Raw genomic sequence first — 21,412 nt, 5'->3', positions numbered from 1 at the left:
CCGGTAACTAACAAAATAAAGAACTATTAGAAATCTCACCAGTTCCCTTGAGAAAAGCAGGACGGCTGGACGCGGCCCAGCACTGTCCCCTCACGCGTGGCAGACAGCAGCAGTCACTGCAGGCCTCAGCTCCAGATAAGCAAGGCCGAGACAGGGACCCACCGTTCCCAAACCTCACCGGAAGAGAAGAGAGTGAGGTCCCTCCTGCTGGCTTTATTTGTACCTCAGGTTATGTAAAGGAATAGCATGGAATACTTCCTTGGTCATTTCCCTGGTTCCTCCCTGGTTACAAGCTGGTCTCCAGGAAGGCCTAGGGTGAAAACTATCACACAGGAGAAGAACACAGACATGCTGCTTGCCACTGTAGGGAGAAAATCTGTGCAGCCAAGGCTCAGTTGGAGTTGAAGCTGACAAAGCTGGACGGGACAATAAAAAGGGATTTTTCAAATACATTAATGGCAGAAGGCAGTGTAGAAATAACATCAGCCTGTTGAGGATCAGGATGGTCACCTCACAAACAAGGACAGAGACAAGGCAGAGGTGTTTAATGCTTTCTTTACCGAAAAGTTTGTTCTGCATTAACTCTAGCCTTTGTGGAATTGAGAGGGTGTAGTACATGCTCTCAACTTCTGTACTGTTTTTAAAGTGTAATGGGGGATAACAGAGACTTAAGGTCTGTGCTGTGAGCTTCACATGGTGAAAATAAAAGTTCAGCACTGTCTAAACAAGACCTCTGAATTAATTTGCTGGATAATGTAGTCTTATGCTGGACTTCTCAATAATTTAAGGAGCTGGTAAGATTTGCCTGAAGTTTGTAAAACCTCATGTATTGGAGCTCTATTTGTCAGGAAATTTTGTATGTCTTTCTCCTCTGCGATTGTTCCTTTACTGTTAAATATTTTAGATTATCTTTTCTTAGGGGCTTGGTTTTGGTTTGTTATTTTTTGATAAAGAATGTATATACCTATGTGTTCTCCAGAAAGTAAGATTTTAGTGGTAGTCCTTGTTCTAGAGTCTCAGACCAGCTCTCAGGTAAACAGTGTATTCCATACAGATGGGCTTGCCCTCACTGTTGGGAAAACATCTGCTGTTCCAAGAAGAGCTGAGCTCCATTTCAGGCTTCTCATCTAGGCCTCCCAGCCTGCAGGACTTTTCCATGGTCTGGCTTTTGCTGTTAAAACTTTACAGCAAGTTCAGCTTCTCTTCATAATGGTCCCTTCCCAGTCACTGTGGCTCAGGCAGTTCTTTTGAGATAATAAAATCTCAAATAATGGGCTAACGAATTTTTAATGTGAGCTAATTTAACAGACAAACCCATGCAGCACGGGAAATGTGAAATAATACCAATGATTGCATTTCTCAATCAATGTAGTAGGACTTAGTTCAGATTTTAGGAACTAATTCTCAAAAAAGAATAAATCAGAATATGATTGCACAGCATCTGTCTGTGGAGTGCACACATAGCCTGATCATTTTCTTCTCTCCACATGGAACACACTGAAATGTGTTGTACTGCCCATGGTTGCTATTCCAGTTACTTCTTTTGTTACAGCATGTTCACAACTCCATCCCCCAAACTACATAGGAAGGCATCCAAACTTGTCCTCAATTACCTGAATGCTTTAAAAATCTGTGGAAAGTGGAGTGTACTTGACTGAGCGTGTTACCCAGGTTCATGAGGGGCAGTGGCAGTGGCAGAGCACCTGCTTTGGGTTTCTCAGAGCTCGGGTTCCCTGTGCTGCCCGTGGGACTGAAAGGCTGCTGGACCTGAGGCAGGAAACAGTGGTTTGACAGAACTCCCTATTTCTTGGTCAGGAAGATCACTTCAAAACATCGTGTATTTCATGGCATAGCTCACACTTTGTTCGTTCCTAAATAGCTCCCCCACTGTCAGCTAGAATTTGAATGCTGTTGGCTTGTTTACATTGCCATTAATCTTGTCCTCTGAAAAAATAAAATAAAAAACTACGACAACTTAAACATAAGCACCTATGCATAACTAAGAGTAGGTTCCTTCAGGGTTATACCAGACATCTTTTAATGCTAGTAAAAATTCTATGGAAACAATTGACTACAGTGGGTATGAGACTTCATAACAAAAAGTATGTATAAACTTGGTCATTTTTCAAATGTAAGAATAAATTTGCTTTCTCGATATTTTTATCTTTTTTTAAAAGAAGTAACTTTCTTACTCTTGTAGGAAAAAATCAAGCGAATCCAGCAAATCAGAATGGAGAAAGAACTTCGAGCTCAGCAAATTTTAGAGGTAGAAATAATGGCTCAAATGTAATTTTTGTGTTGCCATTTTAAAGAATGTTGTATTTTAACAGTCACATGTGTAATTAGGCATATAACTAAATATAACAGCTCTAACAACCTGGATTTCCAAAGGCCAGTTCAAACATGTGTCTTAAAACATTTTTCTTAAAAAATCTACATTAACTGTACCCCAAATCTTGGAAATGTTCACTTAGGCTCACGACTTTCTACATGAAGTCTTGTATGTGCTAAAATTAACAGCAGAGCTGTTCCATTATTAGAGAACAAGTTTGCAGTAGCAGGATGTTCAAACAGTATAATGCTCTGCTCTGGATGTAGTGCAGTGGATTTAAAATACTGTGTCTGTATATATGCTAGAATGTACTGATACACGGAATGGGTTTGCTAGTGTACTAGCGAAGATAGATTGCTAGTTTTCAAGTCTTCATTGATGGAAAAGTTAGTAGTAACTCTTTGCCATTTATATTGTTTCTGAGTGTACTTGCTTTCTTATAATAGCCAGGTGAAGCAATTTTGAGTAGGACTTGAAATTCTGGCTTAATTTTTAAGAAGTAAGTGAATTGAGAGTTGGTTCATCATGAAAGCTGCACTGAGGAAGAGATCTGTTGTAATGTACTCAATAAGTGATGATGTTTTTTAACTTTTAAAGGCACATAACTTTATTTCTAGTCATATTGTTCTCAACTTGTGATGGTGCTGTTGTGTGACCTGTTTTGCATGCACAGGCAAAAAAGAAAAAGAAGGAAGAAGCAGCAAATGCCAAATTATTGGAGGCCGAAAAACGAATAAAGGTTAGTTTGGAGGAGCGCCAGAAACAAGAACTGTGTTATTGTTCATAATGTATGTTGATGTATAAAAAGCAGTAAATTTGGAAGAATATTCATGGCTGAGGAAACTGTACATAGAGACAGCACACAATAACATGTACATGTGGTTATATAATTGCATGAAGCATGTGCAGAGGAGTTTGTGTATGTGTGAATATATAGAGACAGTACTTTTCTGTGTGCCATTACCTTGAGTTTTGCTTACACGACGCCTGGTTTGCACAACAGAATGCCCGTTCAGTAACATTATTCACAGTATTCTTTAAGCACACTGTATCAAAAAACTTTATTGTTTCCCAGCAAGCCTAGTCTTCTCTAGGCTGTATGCATACAAGACTGCAGAACTCTTACAAATACTGGCAAATATGGTGCATATAGGTACTTGCATGGCTGCTTTGGGATTCTCGGTGCGTTCTCACAGGGACCTCCCAGCTCACCAGACTTCTTGTCGTGTACATGTGCTCAGCTCATGGGGGGCAGGGAAGTTAGAATTCAACTCAGATGTGCTGTTTTTGTGTGGCAAAACTGTGCAATTTGGTAGGTAAATTTTAATAGATATTTTCAATATGCTTTTTTAAGGAGAAGGAGATGCGAAGGCAGCAGGCTGTTCTTCTGAAGCACCAGGTTGGTATATGTTCAGTTGACCAGACAGACAGAATGCCAATTGTGAGCTACTACTTTAAGCTATATGGGGGTGGGGTGGAATCTTCAAAATAAGCCCTTTTTAAACTTCTGGGTTTGATTCCTGCACAGATTTTCTTTCGCCTTATGATTTGTTGCTTTGCTTTGGTATTGGGGTCTTTTGGGGGATTATAAAGTGGTTTTATGACTTTGTGATTTCTGTTTCATAATGTTGTGCCAACTCTTTCTACCAGGAGTTGGAGAGGCATAGACTAGATATGGTATGGGTATGTTTATTTTTGTACATCTAACACCGCATTGTGATTTGGTTGTGATATGGTTGTCATAGCAATGCATAAAATGTAGCACTGGCTGCTGTCATATTACATACTGCTGCATGGCTTTACAGCACAGTGCATTGCATACATCTGCTTGTCTTGTCTGTTCAGGAAAAAAAGGACATGTGTTGAACATGTGTATAAATTGAACATGGCAATAACTAAGTGAGGTTTTAAACCAGAGATCTATGTTACTGATGTCCTAGTAGAAATTTGACTACTATATAAAATCAGGGATTAATGCAAAATTAATAGATAGTCACTTGTATAATTTTTGCAAGCCTTGTCCCATTCACTGGGAATGAATCCAGATATTTTAAATACAATTTGAATTAACCTGTTTTAGAATCCAGGATGATGTCTTCCCTAAGTTTGTAAGATACTGAGAAAATTAACTTTCAGCCAGTGGTAAATTCATGCTGTTAAAAGTATACAGTGAAACATTAGTGTAATCCTGGCCTCACCCAGTCAGATGGTAAAATTCCCATAGCCTTTGCTGGGGCCAGGATTTACTTTACAGCTTTTAAGGCAAAACTCCCATACTTAATGCCCTAGAACAGTGCTCCTTAATGCATTTGAAATTACTGCCATAATTTACTGAGGGACTGGCATCAGTAAACCAAGTGTTGTTGTGTACGTATGTGCACCACCACTGGCTTGATTAAAACTGATCTAGAGCTGAGAATGTTAATTTGTTGCTTGGTTACAAAAATGTTAGTATTTGCAATGTTTGAGACAGACCAGTATAAAATTTCTGCTGAATTGGCTATTGAAGAAGTAAATTGCAAGTTCCGTCATAGCAGATGTAAGGTAACTGACCTGTTCCAGCCAACCATTATGCTTTTTGTTCTGCCAGCTTATGAAGGAGCATCACAACTGACCATAAGTAAACCTGTATGCTTCTTTTTTACACTGTCTCCATGTTCATTGCTTTACCTTTTTGCTTTTGATTGTTCTTGTATTTGCTTTCTAAACCTGAACTAAAACATGCACAGACTTGGCCATTCTTGTCCTATATTTAGTATTTACTGTGACTTGTCTATTAATGCTAAATTTGTTATTCAGCTTTTTTACTGATTTGAAAAAGTGGATTAGTTTCGTTCTAATGTTACCTGCTTCAATAGGAACGCGAACGGAGAAGACAACATATGATGCTTATGAAAGCCATGGAAGCACGTAAAAAAGCAGAAGTGAGTATTAACCTCGGAAAGCTTGAGGTTTTCGTGGTTTCATTCTCTAGTTATCTGTAGAAGAGCAGTGTCTTTGATGTACGTGTAGGTAGTTTCATTTGTATACATGGCAGCGGTAGGGCAAGAAGTAATTGGCACAAATTGAAATACAGGAAATTCTGTTCAAACTTAAGAAACACTGTTCTACTTGGAGGGTGATGGTTGAGCACTGGCACAGATTGCCCAGTTTTGAGAGTTCTGGATGTTTTTGAGAGGAAACATAAGTAAAATACAAAAGGACATAATTGCTAACTTATTTTTTGGTTTTATGTATTTTTCTATATCCTGAGACTTTTTTTTTAATCTCTGTATCCTGAGACTTTTATAAATAAAGTACAGATGAAGTAAAATAACTGTCCTTATAGCAACTAGTTGTCAAAGAAGTTTTAAAACTTTTCTCTTGGATGTATTCACAAACTTAAATAAAAGTGACTGACCAAAACCAAGAAATATTGACTAATACTTCAGTGCAAGGAAATAGAGGAAAATGATATCCTAAGCACCCATCCCACTGTTGGAAATCAGGATGCCAGGCTACATGATTGTTTAGTCTGATCCAGTACTGTAACTGTATTCTTGCTCTAATAGAAACAGAATAGTGGTTAAAGGTTGCATTTTTAATCATAACTGCAAATTACTGTGTTGCCACATAAATATCCATATGTACACCTCTTGTTTTCTTCAGACTTGGAGTGTTTCTAATTGCCAAAAACAAGTTGTAGGAAATGCCAGTTGGCTTTGAGACCTTGACATAGTTTAAGATAAAAGGCAATAAGCAATTTAAAAAAGCAAGCCAAGGGAGTATTTTCCATTTTAAAATAAAGTTTTGGATTTTGTGTGCTACTTTAGTGTATTGTGAATTTCTACACAGGATGTCCCTTATGAACTCACCACAGATACGAGGCCTGTGTTGGCAATACAGAGGGTGCTTGCACAGCTGCAGAGCAGGAAGCAGTTGGGCAGATGGGGAGTTCTGTATATCACTGCTTTTTTCTGCCAGTGTTAATTTACTGGTCCAAACATGTTCTTTGTGTCCAATGAGAAACTCGATCTTGCATAAAATCCACCAAAGACTGTAGTAGTAGAGGTCCTGATCTCTCTGCAGTCATAGTGGTTATCCACAGGAGTCACCAGTGCTCTAGTAATACTCAGTATAGAATCAACAAAACGAATCAGAAGTCGTGGGGCCTGCCAGAACTCCACAGCGGAGTCAGCGGTTCATAACGATCTGCAAATGCGGCCCAGCCCTGACTTAGGATCGCCCACACTGTGATCTGTGCAAAACATGGTGGTGGTAAATGGAAGAGACCAGAGTGACCTCCTAAACTGACAGAATAGTGGAGAGTGGTTCCGAGTAATGGGAAGCAGCTTGGCTTGGTTCTGTAGCCCCTCTGTGCCCCCAGGTGGAAAGCACAGACGGTGTCTTCACCGCTGGAGCAGATTCTTCAGTCGTGACTCCCACGCACAGCCGTGTGTTCGTGGGTACGTTCCCGGTCCCGTGCTCCAAAGAGGAGCATCGACAGATGCAGATTCCATACACTCTGCACTTGATATTGGTTGCACAGAGGTGTGTAGGGAATTGTGTTGTCGGGACAGTGGATTGGTGCTGGACATGGGTCTGCAGAACCCCTGGAGCCAGGGATAGGAAAGGCCATTGGAGCTCCAAGTTCAGAGTCAGTCTTGGCAGGTTAGAGTGACAGAGGGAGTGCAGTAATGTGTGGGACATCTCTGGAGAGGGTGTTGGGAGAGACAAGTAATAAAAGCTTGACTTTTCACTTGATGATCCCCGTGTTCTTGTTGTGTAAATGAAACATAAAGGGCCGTTCAGTTTTCAGGTTGCGTGTGAAGTACATGGTAATTCAAGCCCAGAATCTACCTGTTTGAAAAGATCTGTTGTGTTTTGTAAGCTGTTCATATCCAGTTTGTGTATTATGGGAATTTTTAAACCATGCGTTGTTCACTTGTCCCTTTACTTTAATGCAAGTTCCTTAATTGCTGTGGTAATTGCTAAGGTTACATAAGTAGTGCTTTTTAAATTTGTAGATTGTTCCTTTGTAAGTTTAAGATGTAAGGTTTATTTTCTGCCCTTTCAATTCTGCTTAAGGAAAAAGAGCGGTTAAAGCAAGAGAAACGTGATGAAAAAAGATTAAATAAAGAACGTAAGCTGGAACAGCGAAGATTGGAATTAGAAATGGCAAAGGAGCTAAAGAAGCCTAATGAAGATATGTGCTTAGCAGACCAGAAGGTAATCACAGCAACATAAACTTATTTTCTTGCCTATTTTATCATTGTGACAATAACTTTTTTCCTGCAGCCACACCCAAAGCATTCAAGTTTTGATCCAGCTGATTAGAGAACTATTTGAAATATATACAAATAGAAGATATTAGAACACTTCAGTGGCACATGCATGATTGCATGATTGCTTCAAAAAAATTCTTTACTCTGAGTTATTTTTACATCAGGAATATGCATCATGTCTCAGTACACAGGCACTAGGTAGTCATCTAGACAACTCTTAAAACTGCTCAAAAAAAATTACTCTCCCAGTCTTCGGTGTTTTTAGTTCTTGTCCTTAAAGACTTGACAAAGCTCAGGTTCCAAGCCTCTCTGTGTCAGAGAAATCCCTTCTCTTTGCCCCTTAAATATTTTTACACCACATTTTACAGTAATTTGGCTCAGCATAAATCCTGGTAGCATCTCCTGACCAAAAGGGAAGTACATCTTAATCTCTCGCCTCCTGGACTGTGAAAAGGTCAATGTGTTTCAGCATGGAATGGCTGGGGAGTGCAGGTTCCCTGTAGCCTTTATCTTCCAGCATTGGCATGCTGGAGGTCATAGGGAAGTATCAGCCCATTTCCTTAGCTGGTATCAAAAAAGGGTTCTTTCAAAATATACTGCTGAAGCTTGCACTGGGTTTTGTTGCTTTCCAGCCTTTCCCAGAGCTGCCTCGCATCCCCGGCCTCGTCCTCGACGGAAGCACGTTCTCAGATTGTCTCATGGTGGTGCAGTTCCTGCGAAACTTTGGGAAAGTTCTTGGCTTTGATGTGAGTGTGGATGTCCCCTCCCTGAGTGTCCTTCAGGAGGGTTTGCTCAACATAGGGGACAGCATGGGAGAAGTACAGGACTTGGTTGTGAAGCTTGTCTCTGCAGCTGTGTGTGACCCAGGACTTGGTGCAGGATACAAGGTAAAAAAAAAAAAGGAAAAAAAATCCATAGGAAACACCCTGTATATATGACTGTATTCTTCCTAGTGCCTCTGTGACACCTCTCTGATTTGGATTTCCATTCACTTTCCTATTTCTTTTCTTTTCATCACTGTTCTAATGTTACTCCAAGACTTTCTGTGCCCTGTCAGCCTTCCGATTTTCCAGAACTCATGTATTTCTGGGCATTTTCTCTACACACACATCCCATTTTTATTTGGACCTTTTGTAGGGCACTGTCACATCTGAGGCTACGTGTATTAACTCCTTTCCCCCCACCCCTTTTTGTTCTTACCCTCATGTTCTATTCTCAGTGAATCTTGCTGTTTCTTTCTCTAAAGTCTGCTGTGCAGGTGACTTCCTCAAAACTCCAATTCATTCATGATTTTCTTTTCTTACTGGCCTTCTTTTTCAAGCCAGTACAGCTCTCTTCCACTCCCGAAATCTACACAGCATCATTGTACGAAACAGTATTCATCAGTTTCTAATTGGACGTTGTCTTTTTTAATTTCATCCATTTAATTATTATTAATATTATCTCTGTTCTTAAAAACTTAGGGGCGAAGACATAATAATTTTTTTACTGTATTTAAGATTTATATTTGAATAGTTTTCAAGAATAATCATGTTTAAAAGTCCTTATGTAAAAATGCAAATGAACCCACCCCTCTCTTCTAAAAACAATAATACGGCCTGCAAAGGAAAATAATATTTTAAAATATAATTGTTTGAAATGTCTTTATCCTTTTTAGGCCAAAACTATTCTTGGGGAACACTTACTGAGTGTTGGTATCAATCGAGACAATGTGTCTGAGATTCTGCAGATATTCATGGAGGCTCACTGTGGGCAAACAGAGCTGACAGAGAGCTTGAAGACAAAAGCTTTCCAGGCACACACGCCAGCTCAGAAAGCATCAGTACTTGCTTTTCTGGTCAATGAGTTAGCGTGCAGCAAAAGTGTAGTAAGGTAAGATTTTTCCTAAATAGGTGTGTAAAAATAAAATTATAAAAATGTTGTAGTTCAGAAATACTGTGAATACACTGTTCTGTTACAGGAGGGCTATTGACATTCTTACAATGAAAGCTGAAATTGGTCGAGTTACTGCTTCTTACCTTTATTTACTTCTGATATGACAGAAGAATACAACTTTGTTTGAAATAGAACTCCATGTTTGGTCCATAATTTTGTTTCCAAAGCTTGAACCAAAATTTCTCCAGCAATTTTTGGAGTAAAAGATGAGGTTGATTACAAAGCAATGTACTAGGTAGTCTGATGAATAATTTAGAAGAGTTGTTCAAATCTTCTGCAGTATTCTTTTTTCCTTTTGTTTTTCAAGACGTGTCTTGTCTAAATGCTTTAACTGGGGTCATAAGGTGAGGTGGCAAACTTGACGTAGTAATCCAAGAAAGGTGTGCACTGCATTTCGTAATTTTAACCCCCCCCATGTCAAAACCCAACAACGTGCAGTAAAAGTTAGGAAGTGCCAGTCTGTGGGATGCCTGTTCTCCCACAGACTGACTTACTGTGGTAAAGTCTTTTATCACCTCACTGAGTGCTACTTTGTTTCCTGGTGAATTCTGTGGGTTTGGTACATGGTGCTGCCAAAGTGAATCAGGGCTGTGTAAGGCAAGAATGGAAAAGATATTTCAGGTTTACCAAAGTTGAAAACTAGCAGGAGTGGGCAGTGCAAGTACTGTGCATGAGCTGTGCAAGAGAGTTCATGTGTATCATTCCAATTCATCGTAGTAAGAAACTTCCTCTTGTTGCAGATGACTGTTAAGTCCTGTTTGTAGAAAGGATCACTCAGAACTTTAGTTTCGGTATTTTGATTATAGAAACAACTATAATCTGCTGAATTGCTGAGGCTGGGATGTGTTGGGAGCGGGCTTGCAGACGGTGGCTGGACTGAAGCCTATGTTTTGGTTCCTCAGTTTCTGCAGTGAAAAGTGAATGCTGGTTTGTAGATCCCAGGGGTCCTGGGCAGAATACCTTGGATGTACCAATGGTAACTGTTTTTTCAGCACAGGGATAGCTGCTTTGTGGCAAAGACATCTGGAGGCTTGGCGCTGAATTAGAGCTGTGGAAGGAAATGTCAGCTGTTTTGAATGACATGCTTCTTCTGGAAAGGAAGCTGAGGTGACACTGTAGCTAAAGACTGACATAGGTGTACAGCTGCATCAGTGTTCCGGGTATTGACATTTGCTAGCTTTAAAATGGTTTCTTTTGAATTTTAACCAAGACAGTTTTTTCTCCAAGACAGTTTTTCGAGGCAAAGTGTCTGTACATAAATGAATGTCAGAAAAAAATGTGTACATTTGCAGTTAATGGATTATTTTGTCTTTGACAGTGAAATTGATAAAAACATTGATTATATGTCAAACTTAAGGAGAGATAAATGGATGGTTGAAGGCAAACTTCGGAAGTAAGTTTTGTTTCCTTAAATATTACAATATATTGCTTTTTTGCCTTTGTTCAGATATGGTGCTACATGGGGAATTGCTTCTGAGAACATAATTAGCTGATGCAGTTACAGGTTTACCAAGAAATTAGTAACCAAACTACTTAATTAAGATGGATGTGGATTTAGAATGGTGCAGCACCAGTCTTTTACAGTCTGTTAAAGATGCATGAGATTCAGAGGGTTAGTGTCCCTCAGAACTGGAGCAAAGTCAAGTCCATTTTGAATTTTTTGGAACAAAGTAAAAAGTTTTTAATTGGAATATTAAAGGAACTGTAAAATTGCTATTGACTTTTTCAAAGTTTATTTGGACCTACCATAATTCCCACTGTTCATTCTGAAAAGTGTTTTAAGATGACATGATTTTCCTACAACAGTTGCCAATTAAGTTTTGCTAATTTATGTTTTCTTAGTGTTTCCCATCTGTCAGTGTTGCGTTGCTCCCTATAGCTAGGGATCAGATGTAGTATGCAAACTTTGAGATATTTTATATATTTTTATTGAAGGTAAAATTGGAACTTTTGAAGGGTTGTCAGTTCATATTCACTGTTCTCCCATCCTACAAGACAAAATTCCATACAGCAAGCACACGGCTCCAACTCCCAGGAAGCTGGACGGCATAAAGTTAATGAATCACAGGGGGTAAAAATGCATAGCCAGACTCTACTTTTTTTTTCTTTGTCATCTTTACCTCTTGCTAGGAACAGTAAATCCTTTCTTAGTCCTTGCTTTAGGTACTTTCGTTTCTAATCTTATGTCTCCCTTTTTTCCCTTTAATGTATCTCAGAAGGAAGAAGGAAAGAAGTAAAGAAGAAGGACAAGAGGGAGGTAGAGGAAAAAATTAGACCAACAAAAAGAAATTCTCTACTGATAGTGCAGATCCCAGTCTGCACAGGGTTAATGTATTTTGTCTTTTAGGATAATCCAAATACCTTTTTCCTTTCTTCATCTGTATCCCCTCTATGGGATATAGTTTAAAAACTGTTTTTGAAGTTCTGATGTAGCCAACTTACCATTAGTGGAATGGGACCCTTCCCTGCCCTTGTCTTCTTACGACCTGCTTAGTCTTTCTCTCCCTCCATCAAACTGTAAGTACTTGTAGATGTAGGATTTTCTCTTTTCCTTACAATCTCTCATTTCTTCCCTTTCAAATAGTAGGCATAATACCCTGAAGTCCCAAGCCCCTCTTCCTTGCTACAATCATTTCTCCATTTCTTATTTTCTCCCCTCCTGTGTGGATTTCAGATTCCAGTAGTGCTGACCCTATTTTTGAGCGTAAGTATTGCAGGAGAGCTTGGAAATGTTGCTCTTCTGCTTTGAATTCACTGGGCTTGATTCATCTCTCTCGTCCTTGGTTCAAAATTTTTGGATTTTCCACTGTTTTTCTGATGAACTCTAAGAAGCTTTTTAGAAGAGCCACCTTTGATCAATTTAAACAATGTTCTTTTCTTTATTATGTCAGTTGGTGTTTCTCGTAAACTCTTACAACTGTTCTGGGGCTTCTCTGAAAAGAAATCTGTACATTTCAGTCTTCTTTTTGGTCTTTTTTCTGCTTCCAGACTTCATTCTTACACGGTACCTTCCCCATCCATTCACATCTCAGTCTAATTTTTAAGCATCCCAGTCCCAAACAGTTTTGCATGGGAATACCTGGTTTCTTGCCCGCTCACAGTGTGATCAGCAAATGTGACCTCTTTTCACGTGCCCACGGACCTTTAGGAGCTCCTCAGTACATCCTATTGTGTGGGAAGTGTGGAGTGGATGGATAATGGATGCTGAGGAATGGGTTTATTTGATCTCAGCCTGGCTTGCCAGTGTTTGCTGTGGTAAAGGCTGGCTGGAGGTGTATCCAAGTGGGATGAGAAGAGATTCTGCCTGTATCAGATATTTTCACTGAGCGATTTTTTTGTGCCTGTTTTCACTTGTAATCAGATAAGCTTCTCAGCTGGGAAGGGGGGCAGAAATAAAATATAAAAGCCTGTGCCTTGAAAGATACAAAAAAGCAACATTAAAATCCCAAGTTGGAAAAAGGAATTATATTTTATTTTAAGGGATGCTCCTTTTCCCCCCTTGCTGCTGTCCCTCCTCTTCTCCTTCCCCATAGGATCTTGATAAGTATGGTTGGAAATTGAATTCTGAGCTGCCTGGACAGTTTCTGCTTAGCTGATGATCAGTGACAGATTGCATCTGATTCCTTCTCTGTTACATTTTGATGTGAATCTTGATACTAATCACCATTTTTGTAAAGGCACCCGTCTCATACAATCAGTTCATCTTTCTTTGTGCTTTCTGTATGACAGCTGTGGTCAAAAGGCTGTCTCACCTGAGATGGTTTGGTGATTTTTTTAACTAGATAATCAGTCTCAGTATCTCCTTTTCCATTACATGTCTTCTCTTTGGCATCTCTTTTGTAGCTTGATCAATATAAAATGGAAAAAAATTGAAATAGAGCCACTTGAAGAATCACATGATATCTGGTTGTTTTTACAGGACTTGAAGTACTGCAAAACAGATTTTTCACTGTAACAGTGTTCTTTTTAACACACCAGTATTATGGCATGCTCTGTGTAAGTTAAGTTCTGTTGAATGAAGCCATCTCAACTGATGATGGTATATGAAAGGGGAGAAATTACACCCTGAGTTTGCGTAGGAGGTACTAATGCCGATTTGTGAAACTTTCATTTTTTGAGACCCAAGGTGAAGCATGTTATAAGTATGATGTTAAGAATTTCTTTGCCTTGGTACTACCTGATACTGATGTGCAAAAACTAGGAGGAAGGCATGAAAATTGTCAGAAGATGAATTTTCCTTATATGATCTAGTAAACATTATAGGTGAGATTAGAGCAGGCTTAAGTCACACATCTGGTTCTTTGATGTGCCATCCACTCTTTTTATGGTCCAGTAGACTTTATGATTCTCTCAGCAGCTGCAGGTGTGGTTTTGGTCCATACCTGTAAATGAGAAAGCCAGGACAGTTTTGTGAGTGAAGGTTTTCTTCTCTCAGTGAGCCATATGTCTAGGTAGCAGCAGGAAAATTATGCTGCTTCTTGAAATACCTGAACATTTTTAAAGTCATATCATTGGTTTCTGCCTCTGTGCTGCTCTGGATACAGACTGCTGCCTTCATACACTTGTGGTGCTGTCAGAAGGGAGCATCTTTGGTTCGTTTCCATCCTTGATAATTTGCAGTGTTGTGCAAAGCTTCCTTTAGTGCTTGACAGCATTACATCTCCATTTTTGCTGTCAGCAAAAGTAGCCTTTTTTGCTTCTTCTCATTTCTTTTAGGTATATGAAAAAGGTGTTTGCTGGTCATTGAACTTCCACTTGCCAGCTTTATTACTGAATTGTCTTCAAGATTATCTTAGTCTAAATTGTCTCTGAAATCATGCAGTCACGCAGCAGTCAATCCACTCATTGACTAGTGACTGTGATAGTTAATTCCTGTGTATAGGCAGGAATTTCTAGTCCACGTGAAGAAGATTTGATGGCTGGAAGTTATCCTTATAAAAGGGAAATTTTTTTCAAAAATATGTAATTCAGAGCATGGGTAGTATCGATACTCAATGGCACTAAGGCTTTTTGCACAAAACCTGAAAATGTTACTTGCTTCCAAGTTCACTGAGAGGCTTGAGAAATTTTTTTTATCAAAAAGTATTTTGAATTGCTGAAATAGGTAAACATCCATTTGTTTTGGAAAAATAAAAGCATAAAACTTTCTAAATTCTCCAGTGGATTAACCACTGCATAAAACCCAAACCCAAACCAACAACAAAACCACACCAAAAAACCAAAGCCCAGCAGTTTTCACTTCCCCTTGATGATTTCTTGCCTAACAGTCTTTTTTCTAAAAAGCGCTGCTCCCAGTCGAACGGCGGCACCTTCATCCCAGGCTGTGCTGTTGGGTCCTGGCTCTGTCCAGCAGCATTTTCCAGGGCTGATCCCTTTGTCAGAGTGTCCCGGAGCCAGTGCTTGGACTGCACTCATCGGACCTGTAGCCACTTGCTGTATGGAATATTGTTCTGTAGGATGGGAAGAGAGAGGAGTACGACAAGGAAAAATTACGTCCTGGTAATTGTGTTTGTCGTTACCATCCTACTTTTCCCATCCTACCTTCTTCCAGTCATCTCTTACAAAATCTTTGTCTTTCCTACATGTTTATGAATCTCTTCTAAATCAGTTGCATTTTTGGTCTGCGTTATAAAGTGACTGGTTTGGCCTGGCTATTTATACCTCCTGTGGTTCAGCATGTTTGCCTGCTAGCTCCCTGAGAGGTGGAACTGTAATTTTTGCTGTGTGGAATCTTGTCTTATAGGGGTTTTGTAGAAGAAGAAGGTCTACTACAACCATAATTACTGGTATGTAAGTTTCCCTTTTCTTTCATAAAAGGAAAAATGACAGTTTGAGTAATCTGCTGATAGTTGAGGGAGCTAAGATTTCCAGGGGAAAAAAAGTATATATCCTAGAATAAAAACATCAGCCAAAGGACTAAAATAATATTAAAAATTTATTAAAATTGTGGGGGGAGGAAATAAAAAGAAAAAAAATTAAACTAACCTTGCTGTTTCCGTGCAAATATAAATAATTTCACACTTCCAACTGAGGATTTTTGCCTTTCCCTCCTTCCTCAGACACAGGTATTTTATCATCATATCCTTAGATGCAGTAAATAAAAGATAAGTTGAAATTGTTCTTTCTTCTGATCGTCTTTTCTGACTTCTCAAAATCCCTCCCGTGTTTCATTTCTTCTAAAGAGTTATGCAGTAAAATCACCTGGGAGAAACAAAGTCCATTCAGAACGGAATTAAGAGTCTTAAGGGGTTTTATAACCTCAATTTTTCATGTTGACTAATGACAATAAATACTGAGAAGATATAATCTCATATTAGAACAGAAGCTCTAATTTAAGTCTAAACTGTCTGATTTTCTCTCAGCTGCATAGGAAGAGAGGAATGTTTATGCTGCAGACACAGTCCATAGTTTCCCCCCTTGTGTGTTCCCAGGCTCAGGATCATCCACGCCAAGAAGACGGGGAAGCGCGAGGCCGCGGGGGGCGGCGAGGGGGGCGAGGAGCCGCATTCCCTGGAGCCCCCCCAGCCCGGCCGCAAGCGCCGCCGGAAGGGCGACAGCGACGACGACGACGACGACGAGGAGGACAGCGAGGACCAGGCAGATGAGGAGGATGAGGATGAAGAGGACAAAGATGAGAAAAAAGGAAAGAAGGCAGATGTTTGTGAGGATGAGGTGAGGGATTTCAAGCGAAACCAGATTTACTAATAAGTTAAAACTTGTTTTCCTTCTGTTTCTCTGTAATATGGCACTGCTTGCCCAAAATGTTGCAATAAAAAGGAGGGAATAACTTACCTCTAACGTTTTTAAATTTTTATTAGTTTCAATTATTTTGTTAACTAATAAATAGAAGTGTCAAGTTATATTTAACATTCTCTATTATAAAGCCTGACTGTGACCTTGCTGTGTATTTTTTTCGCAAATCCAGGGTAGTCACTGCTTGGCTGTGTTTGATCACAGGATGATAAATTTGGGTGGTCAGTAGCAGATGCAATACAGGAAGGATCACTGAAATGTTTTTAGCTTGTTGAGCTGATTTTTAATAGAAATGCCCAGGCTTCCCCTGTATGGAACCTGATAGAAGACACAAGCAATACCAAATACTGTATTTTAGTGCACAGGGTGTTGCACCGTTTGCCTGAAAATGATCCGTTTGTGCAAGGTTCAAAGGAAATTTTTAAGACTGCTTGAACAATGCTTGAATCCAACATATTAACTCAGATCTTTGCAAATGCCCTTTATTAGAAACCCAACTAATTTCTAGGGTAGGAACAGCCCTTTGTGCTGTTGTTCTCGATTGATTTCAAATACTGTAATGTGTGTGAATTTAAGACAATACCTTAGAGGAATAGCACAAAGTTCTTACAAATAATTCAGAATTAAAAATAAGTCATATTTAGATTTCTGATCTCAAATCCCTCCCTTAATCCTTTTCCCTTTTGTACAATCTCCTGTTTTGGTGCCCTGGGCATTTCATAGGCAAAATTCCTGTAACTCTGTAGAGAAATTAATCTTCTGATCTAGCAGAAGTTCCATTGCATTTGTGCTCTCTGTGGTATTTCAGGAGGCTTCATTCTGGTACACTTTTACAGAACCAAGAAATACAAGGCCTGTATCTTAGGGTGTGGATGATTTTGGTTGTATTCTTTTGGAAACTTACTATTATCAAGAAAGACTTTCTTGAACTAAATTGAAACTCTCTTTATGGAAAAGACTCCCATTTTTAAACTGTCAAGAAGAAGGCAACTATAGACTTAATCATGGGTGCATTCCTCTTCAAAAATCAGCAGGGTTGGTGCTGTAACTTTTATAGCAGTTGTAATTTAAAGTGGCTCTACAGTTTCATGTAGACATTGAAATAAAATGCAAGTGTGGACTTACCAAACACTTCTAAATAAGACTTTAAGAGATCCATTATTTTAGGCATGAAAACCTCTTAAAATTAATTTGAATATCAAAAAAACTTCATAGAAACTAAGATTAAATTCTGTAGTGTTGAGTGTTCATGCACAAACTGAATTATTTCTTCCAGTAAAAGAACGTTTTCAACAAACATTTGGCCATGAACCTTCTCCTCCCTACGCATCTAGGATGTTTGGAAAGGATTAAAGGTGTTTCCTTTTTTCAGTTATGTTGTTCCTAGTCAAATACATTGAACAAGCACACAATTTGAACTTTATTTTTTCCTTAGTATTTGCCTCTCTTTTCTGTTACATCTTTTTACTGTAATAATGGTAAGACATAGTAGTATGCTTGTATTATGAAATAAATTTGGTGTGACAGTATATTTGGTGATTATAGGATGATGGGGACCAGACAGCAAGTGTTGAAGAACTAGAGAAGCAGATTGAAAAACTGACAAAGGTGAGAGATCATTTGTTTTTGTTATACTACAAATTTGATCACTGGATGTCATGAGTTAAAATGTTTACCATCATTTTCAATGCTCCAAATTAATACAAAAGGAAATAAGGATCGGCTTTTGTTTTGTGAAAATATGAATGATGCTACTGTTCAGACACCAGAATTGCAAGTTTAGTCTGGTGGCAGGAAGTGGTTGTCACTCAAAAGACAGTTAATAATAATAGTTGTTAATATATTTGCATTTCTGAGAATAAAAAGTAATGTTATTTTTATCCAGACCTAATTGATTTACTTCCGTCTGTTGATCCTTGCAGTGACAAATTTTGTGTACATGAAGCAGTGCTTCTGTTGTACAATGGATTGTGGTTCTCATGCCTTCCTTTGCATGGCTGATTTCTGGAGCTTCAAGCCCGAGACAGAGATGTCTGGGCTTGACATTTTGAAAGAAGCAGCAATGGACTAGGAAGAGAAGTGTAAATGAGAACAGTACAATGCTGTAGATAGGGGTGCTCATGGCACACGTTTTTATTCTTTGTATTAGAAAATTTGTCATTTAAGATTTTGTGTTTTGGTTTCTCTCATGTTCCAAATCACAATAAATTAGCTGTCCAGAATTCCACCTGACTTCCAGCAGTGCCAATTTAGTAGAGCAAGAATTGAATAAACAAACTGAAGTTCTTGTTGGCCCCCCTCATAGAATTGTGTTATGTTTGAAGAATTTATTTCTGTGCCTTGTTGTTCTCATTCTTTCATAAACAGTTAAAATATCCCATTGGTTTCCCATCAGGACCTGCACTATCAGGTATTTTCAGGGCTCTGTTCACCGTTTGCTGATGCTGTATATTTGATAGCATTTTAACTGTTCTTGTGCATAGAAACCTTTGATCCATTGCTTTTTGAGAGTCAGAGAGAAAAAGACAGGATCTACCATCACAGTGTGTTTCTAGGCCGAACAAGGAAGTGATTTAATTGATTTTTTAAAGGGAACTCTGTAAATAAAGTTATAAAGGCAGCAGTTGTGAGTAGAGTATCAGGTAACACAGAGACACCCCCCTGCTCCGAATCTCTGAGAGAGCCTCCTCGCGTGACCCTTGAGCTTCTGTTCAGTCTAGTAGCCAGGAGATGTTGTCTGTTGCAATGAGGTTCCCCACCCCCACTGAATTATAATGCTTTCTTTTTCTTAAAACAGCAACAAAGCCAGTACAGAAAGAAGTTATTTGAAGCTTCGCACTGTTTGCGTTCGATGATGTTTGGTCAGGACCGTTACAGGCGCCGGTACTGGATTCTGCCCCAGTGTGGGGGAATTTTTGTGGAAGGCATGGAAAGTGGTGAAGGTAAGAGCCATAAAGGAGTGATGGCACACAAAGGTACACCAGACCAAGACATGCTGCCCGTCTCAGAGGCGCTGGTTTTGTCTTCACCCTCAACCAGATGCTCAGCAGGCTGCTGTCAATAGACCTCTCCACTCATGTGGGTGTCTCTGATGTCTCTTTCTGGTGATGAAAGATCAGTTAATACCTTTCAAAATGAGGATTGTTATTTTGGAAGTTTTCAGTTTTTGTACTTCTACATATTTTGCTTTTTCATATTTACCTGCTCGTGGTGTTTTTTGACTCTTCCTGAACTATTTCATGTTCCCCTATGGCAGTGAACTCTACGTGTGAAAACTAGGATGACTGTAGAATGCAGAAAATTGTTTTCATCTTCAGTTGTTAGATTTTCTGCAAGTACACAGATACTTTTGTGCTTGAAGATATAATAGGTGTCTGCCAAAATGGGAAAATCATTTTCTTGCAGTGAAATGTGGATGTGCTGGTCGCAAACCAGAAGCAGGACCTTCGTTTATTTGCGACTGCAGTATCTGATGAACATAAATTAATAAATTGGAATGCTGGATTTTTGCTGACAGTTTTCCATCACATTTTGGACTTCTTAAGACTTTGTCTAAGTTGGCAGTCAGTATAAGAGTAGAAGAGAAACGGTTAAGAAAGACTAGGAGTGCAAAGAAAAATGTTTTTCTTTTCATGAAAGGTAGATCTTCAGATCTTTTGTACCTCCTATGTTTGAAGAAATCTGGTTTTGCAGTCAGCTTCTGCTTGTTGTACTTTAAGTTGCTTAGATGTTACAGTGTCTGCTTAGCTGTGTGGAGAGTTCCAGTCGTCATGTTGGGTGGCTCTCGAAAGAGTATAAACTTTCCAGAATGTTGACATTATTTCACAGACAGAATTGTTAATGATTTTTATTGAAAGAGGTAAAATATTTAATTCTGTGTTTCAGTATTTGGGGAATATTTGATTTCACAACAGGAATGTTGGTTTTCCACTTCATAGTTGGCTGTGAGTTTAATGAATTATCTTTCTTGCAAAAATAAGCTTAAGGCTGCAGACACTATACCCTCTTGATAATAGAGGAGCTTTTTGATAAAGCACAGAGAGTCTTGCAGGAAGAAAGCTGGCAAAAAATTGTTCCTTTCAAAGACTTGGCCCTGCTTGGTAAACTGCTTCAGATGGGTGAATCCTGTAGTATGTTAGCTACAGTGGAGTTATTTCTCCTCCAGGTGTTTAGTAGGGTTTAAATCTGTATGCCTGGAAACTTGTTTCCCTCTGTGAAGTGAGAAGTGATTTCATTAACAACAGCAACAACAACGAAGACATTGGGGTCTAGCATGTGTTGAGCCAAAAGTGAAGTAATTTATTTAACTGTGATGATTGAAATTATTTAATTAGTTATCTATTATATTTAATCTGTTTCTTGTACAATTTTAGGTCTAGAAGAAATTGCTAAAGAAAAAGAGAAGTTAAAAAAGGAAGAAAGTATGCATATCAAAGAAGAATTTGAAACAGAAGAAAAATTACATTGTTTAGCTGCAACTCACTGTGAGCAAAAGGAAGATCTGAAAGAAAAGGACAGCACTAATTTGTTTTTACAAAAACCTGGGTCATTTTCAAAATTAAGCAAACTGTTAGAAGTAGCAAAAATGCCACCTGAATCTGACATTATGTCCCCAAAACCTAATGGCAGTGCAACAAATGGCTGCACATTATCTTACCCGAGCAACTCCAAACCCTCTCTCTGCAGTCTGCAGCCCAGTGTGTCACAAAGCTCCATGGAGAAGTCTGACTCTGCTAATCTTTTCAGTCCTAATGCAAGTGGGACAGGGAAGTTTTACAGTTCTGCACTGATTCCCAACGATCAGTTGCTGAAGACTCTGACTGAGAAGAGCAGGCAGTGGTTCAGCCTGTTACCGCGGGTGCCCTGCGACGACACCTCGGTGACCCAGGTGGACACGGCAGCCCCTGCAGCCCCCCTGACCCCTCAGTCACAGCCACCATCCAAGTCCCCGTCACCTGTGCCATCGCCTCTCCTGGGCTCCACCTCTGCGCAGAGTCCCATGGGATTAAGTCCTTTTGCACTGTCACCGCTGCAGGTAAACAAACTCACTTTGGAATAGTTTGAATTTGCAGTGCTTATTTGGGCAGGATTTCTGTTTAGACAAATAATTTCACAGACGTGCAATCAT

At 39.3% G+C, this 21,412-nt stretch overlaps 1 protein-coding gene across 14 annotated transcripts in view; it reads left to right on the top strand.

Moving 5' to 3' along the window:
* BAZ2B (bromodomain adjacent to zinc finger domain 2B) overlaps nt 1-21,412 on the top strand; it is a 115,791-nt gene that overhangs the window by 84,825 nt on the left and 9,554 nt on the right. For 7 of the 14 annotated variants that reach the window (XM_032692938.1, XM_032692951.1, XM_032692944.1 and 4 more), the window contains 13 exons: nt 2,201-2,266; nt 3,006-3,071; nt 3,687-3,731; nt 3,983-4,015; nt 5,191-5,256; nt 7,400-7,540; nt 8,229-8,483; nt 9,254-9,468; nt 10,850-10,924; nt 15,963-16,203; nt 17,830-17,892; nt 19,082-19,226; nt 20,658-21,319. In XM_032692938.1, coding sequence (XP_032548829.1) covers nt 2,201-2,266; nt 3,006-3,071; nt 3,687-3,731; nt 3,983-4,015; nt 5,191-5,256; nt 7,400-7,540; nt 8,229-8,483; nt 9,254-9,468; nt 10,850-10,924; nt 15,963-16,203; nt 17,830-17,892; nt 19,082-19,226; nt 20,658-21,319 — 2,073 coding nt within the window. The remainder of the gene's footprint in view (nt 1-2,200; nt 2,267-3,005; nt 3,072-3,686; nt 3,732-3,982; nt 4,016-5,190; nt 5,257-7,399; nt 7,541-8,228; nt 8,484-9,253; nt 9,469-10,849; nt 10,925-15,962; nt 16,204-17,829; nt 17,893-19,081; nt 19,227-20,657; nt 21,320-21,412) is intronic. The other 7 variants (XM_032692949.1, XM_032692947.1, XM_032692942.1 and 4 more) reach the window with 2 other exon arrangements.

Source organism: Chiroxiphia lanceolata, chromosome 7 (genome assembly GCF_009829145.1).
Source record: "Chiroxiphia lanceolata isolate bChiLan1 chromosome 7, bChiLan1.pri, whole genome shotgun sequence".
Taxonomy (NCBI): domain Eukaryota; kingdom Metazoa; phylum Chordata; class Aves; order Passeriformes; family Pipridae; genus Chiroxiphia; species Chiroxiphia lanceolata.
The sequence above is the reverse complement of the archived record's forward strand: the minus strand, read 5'-3'. Positions and strand labels throughout refer to the sequence as shown.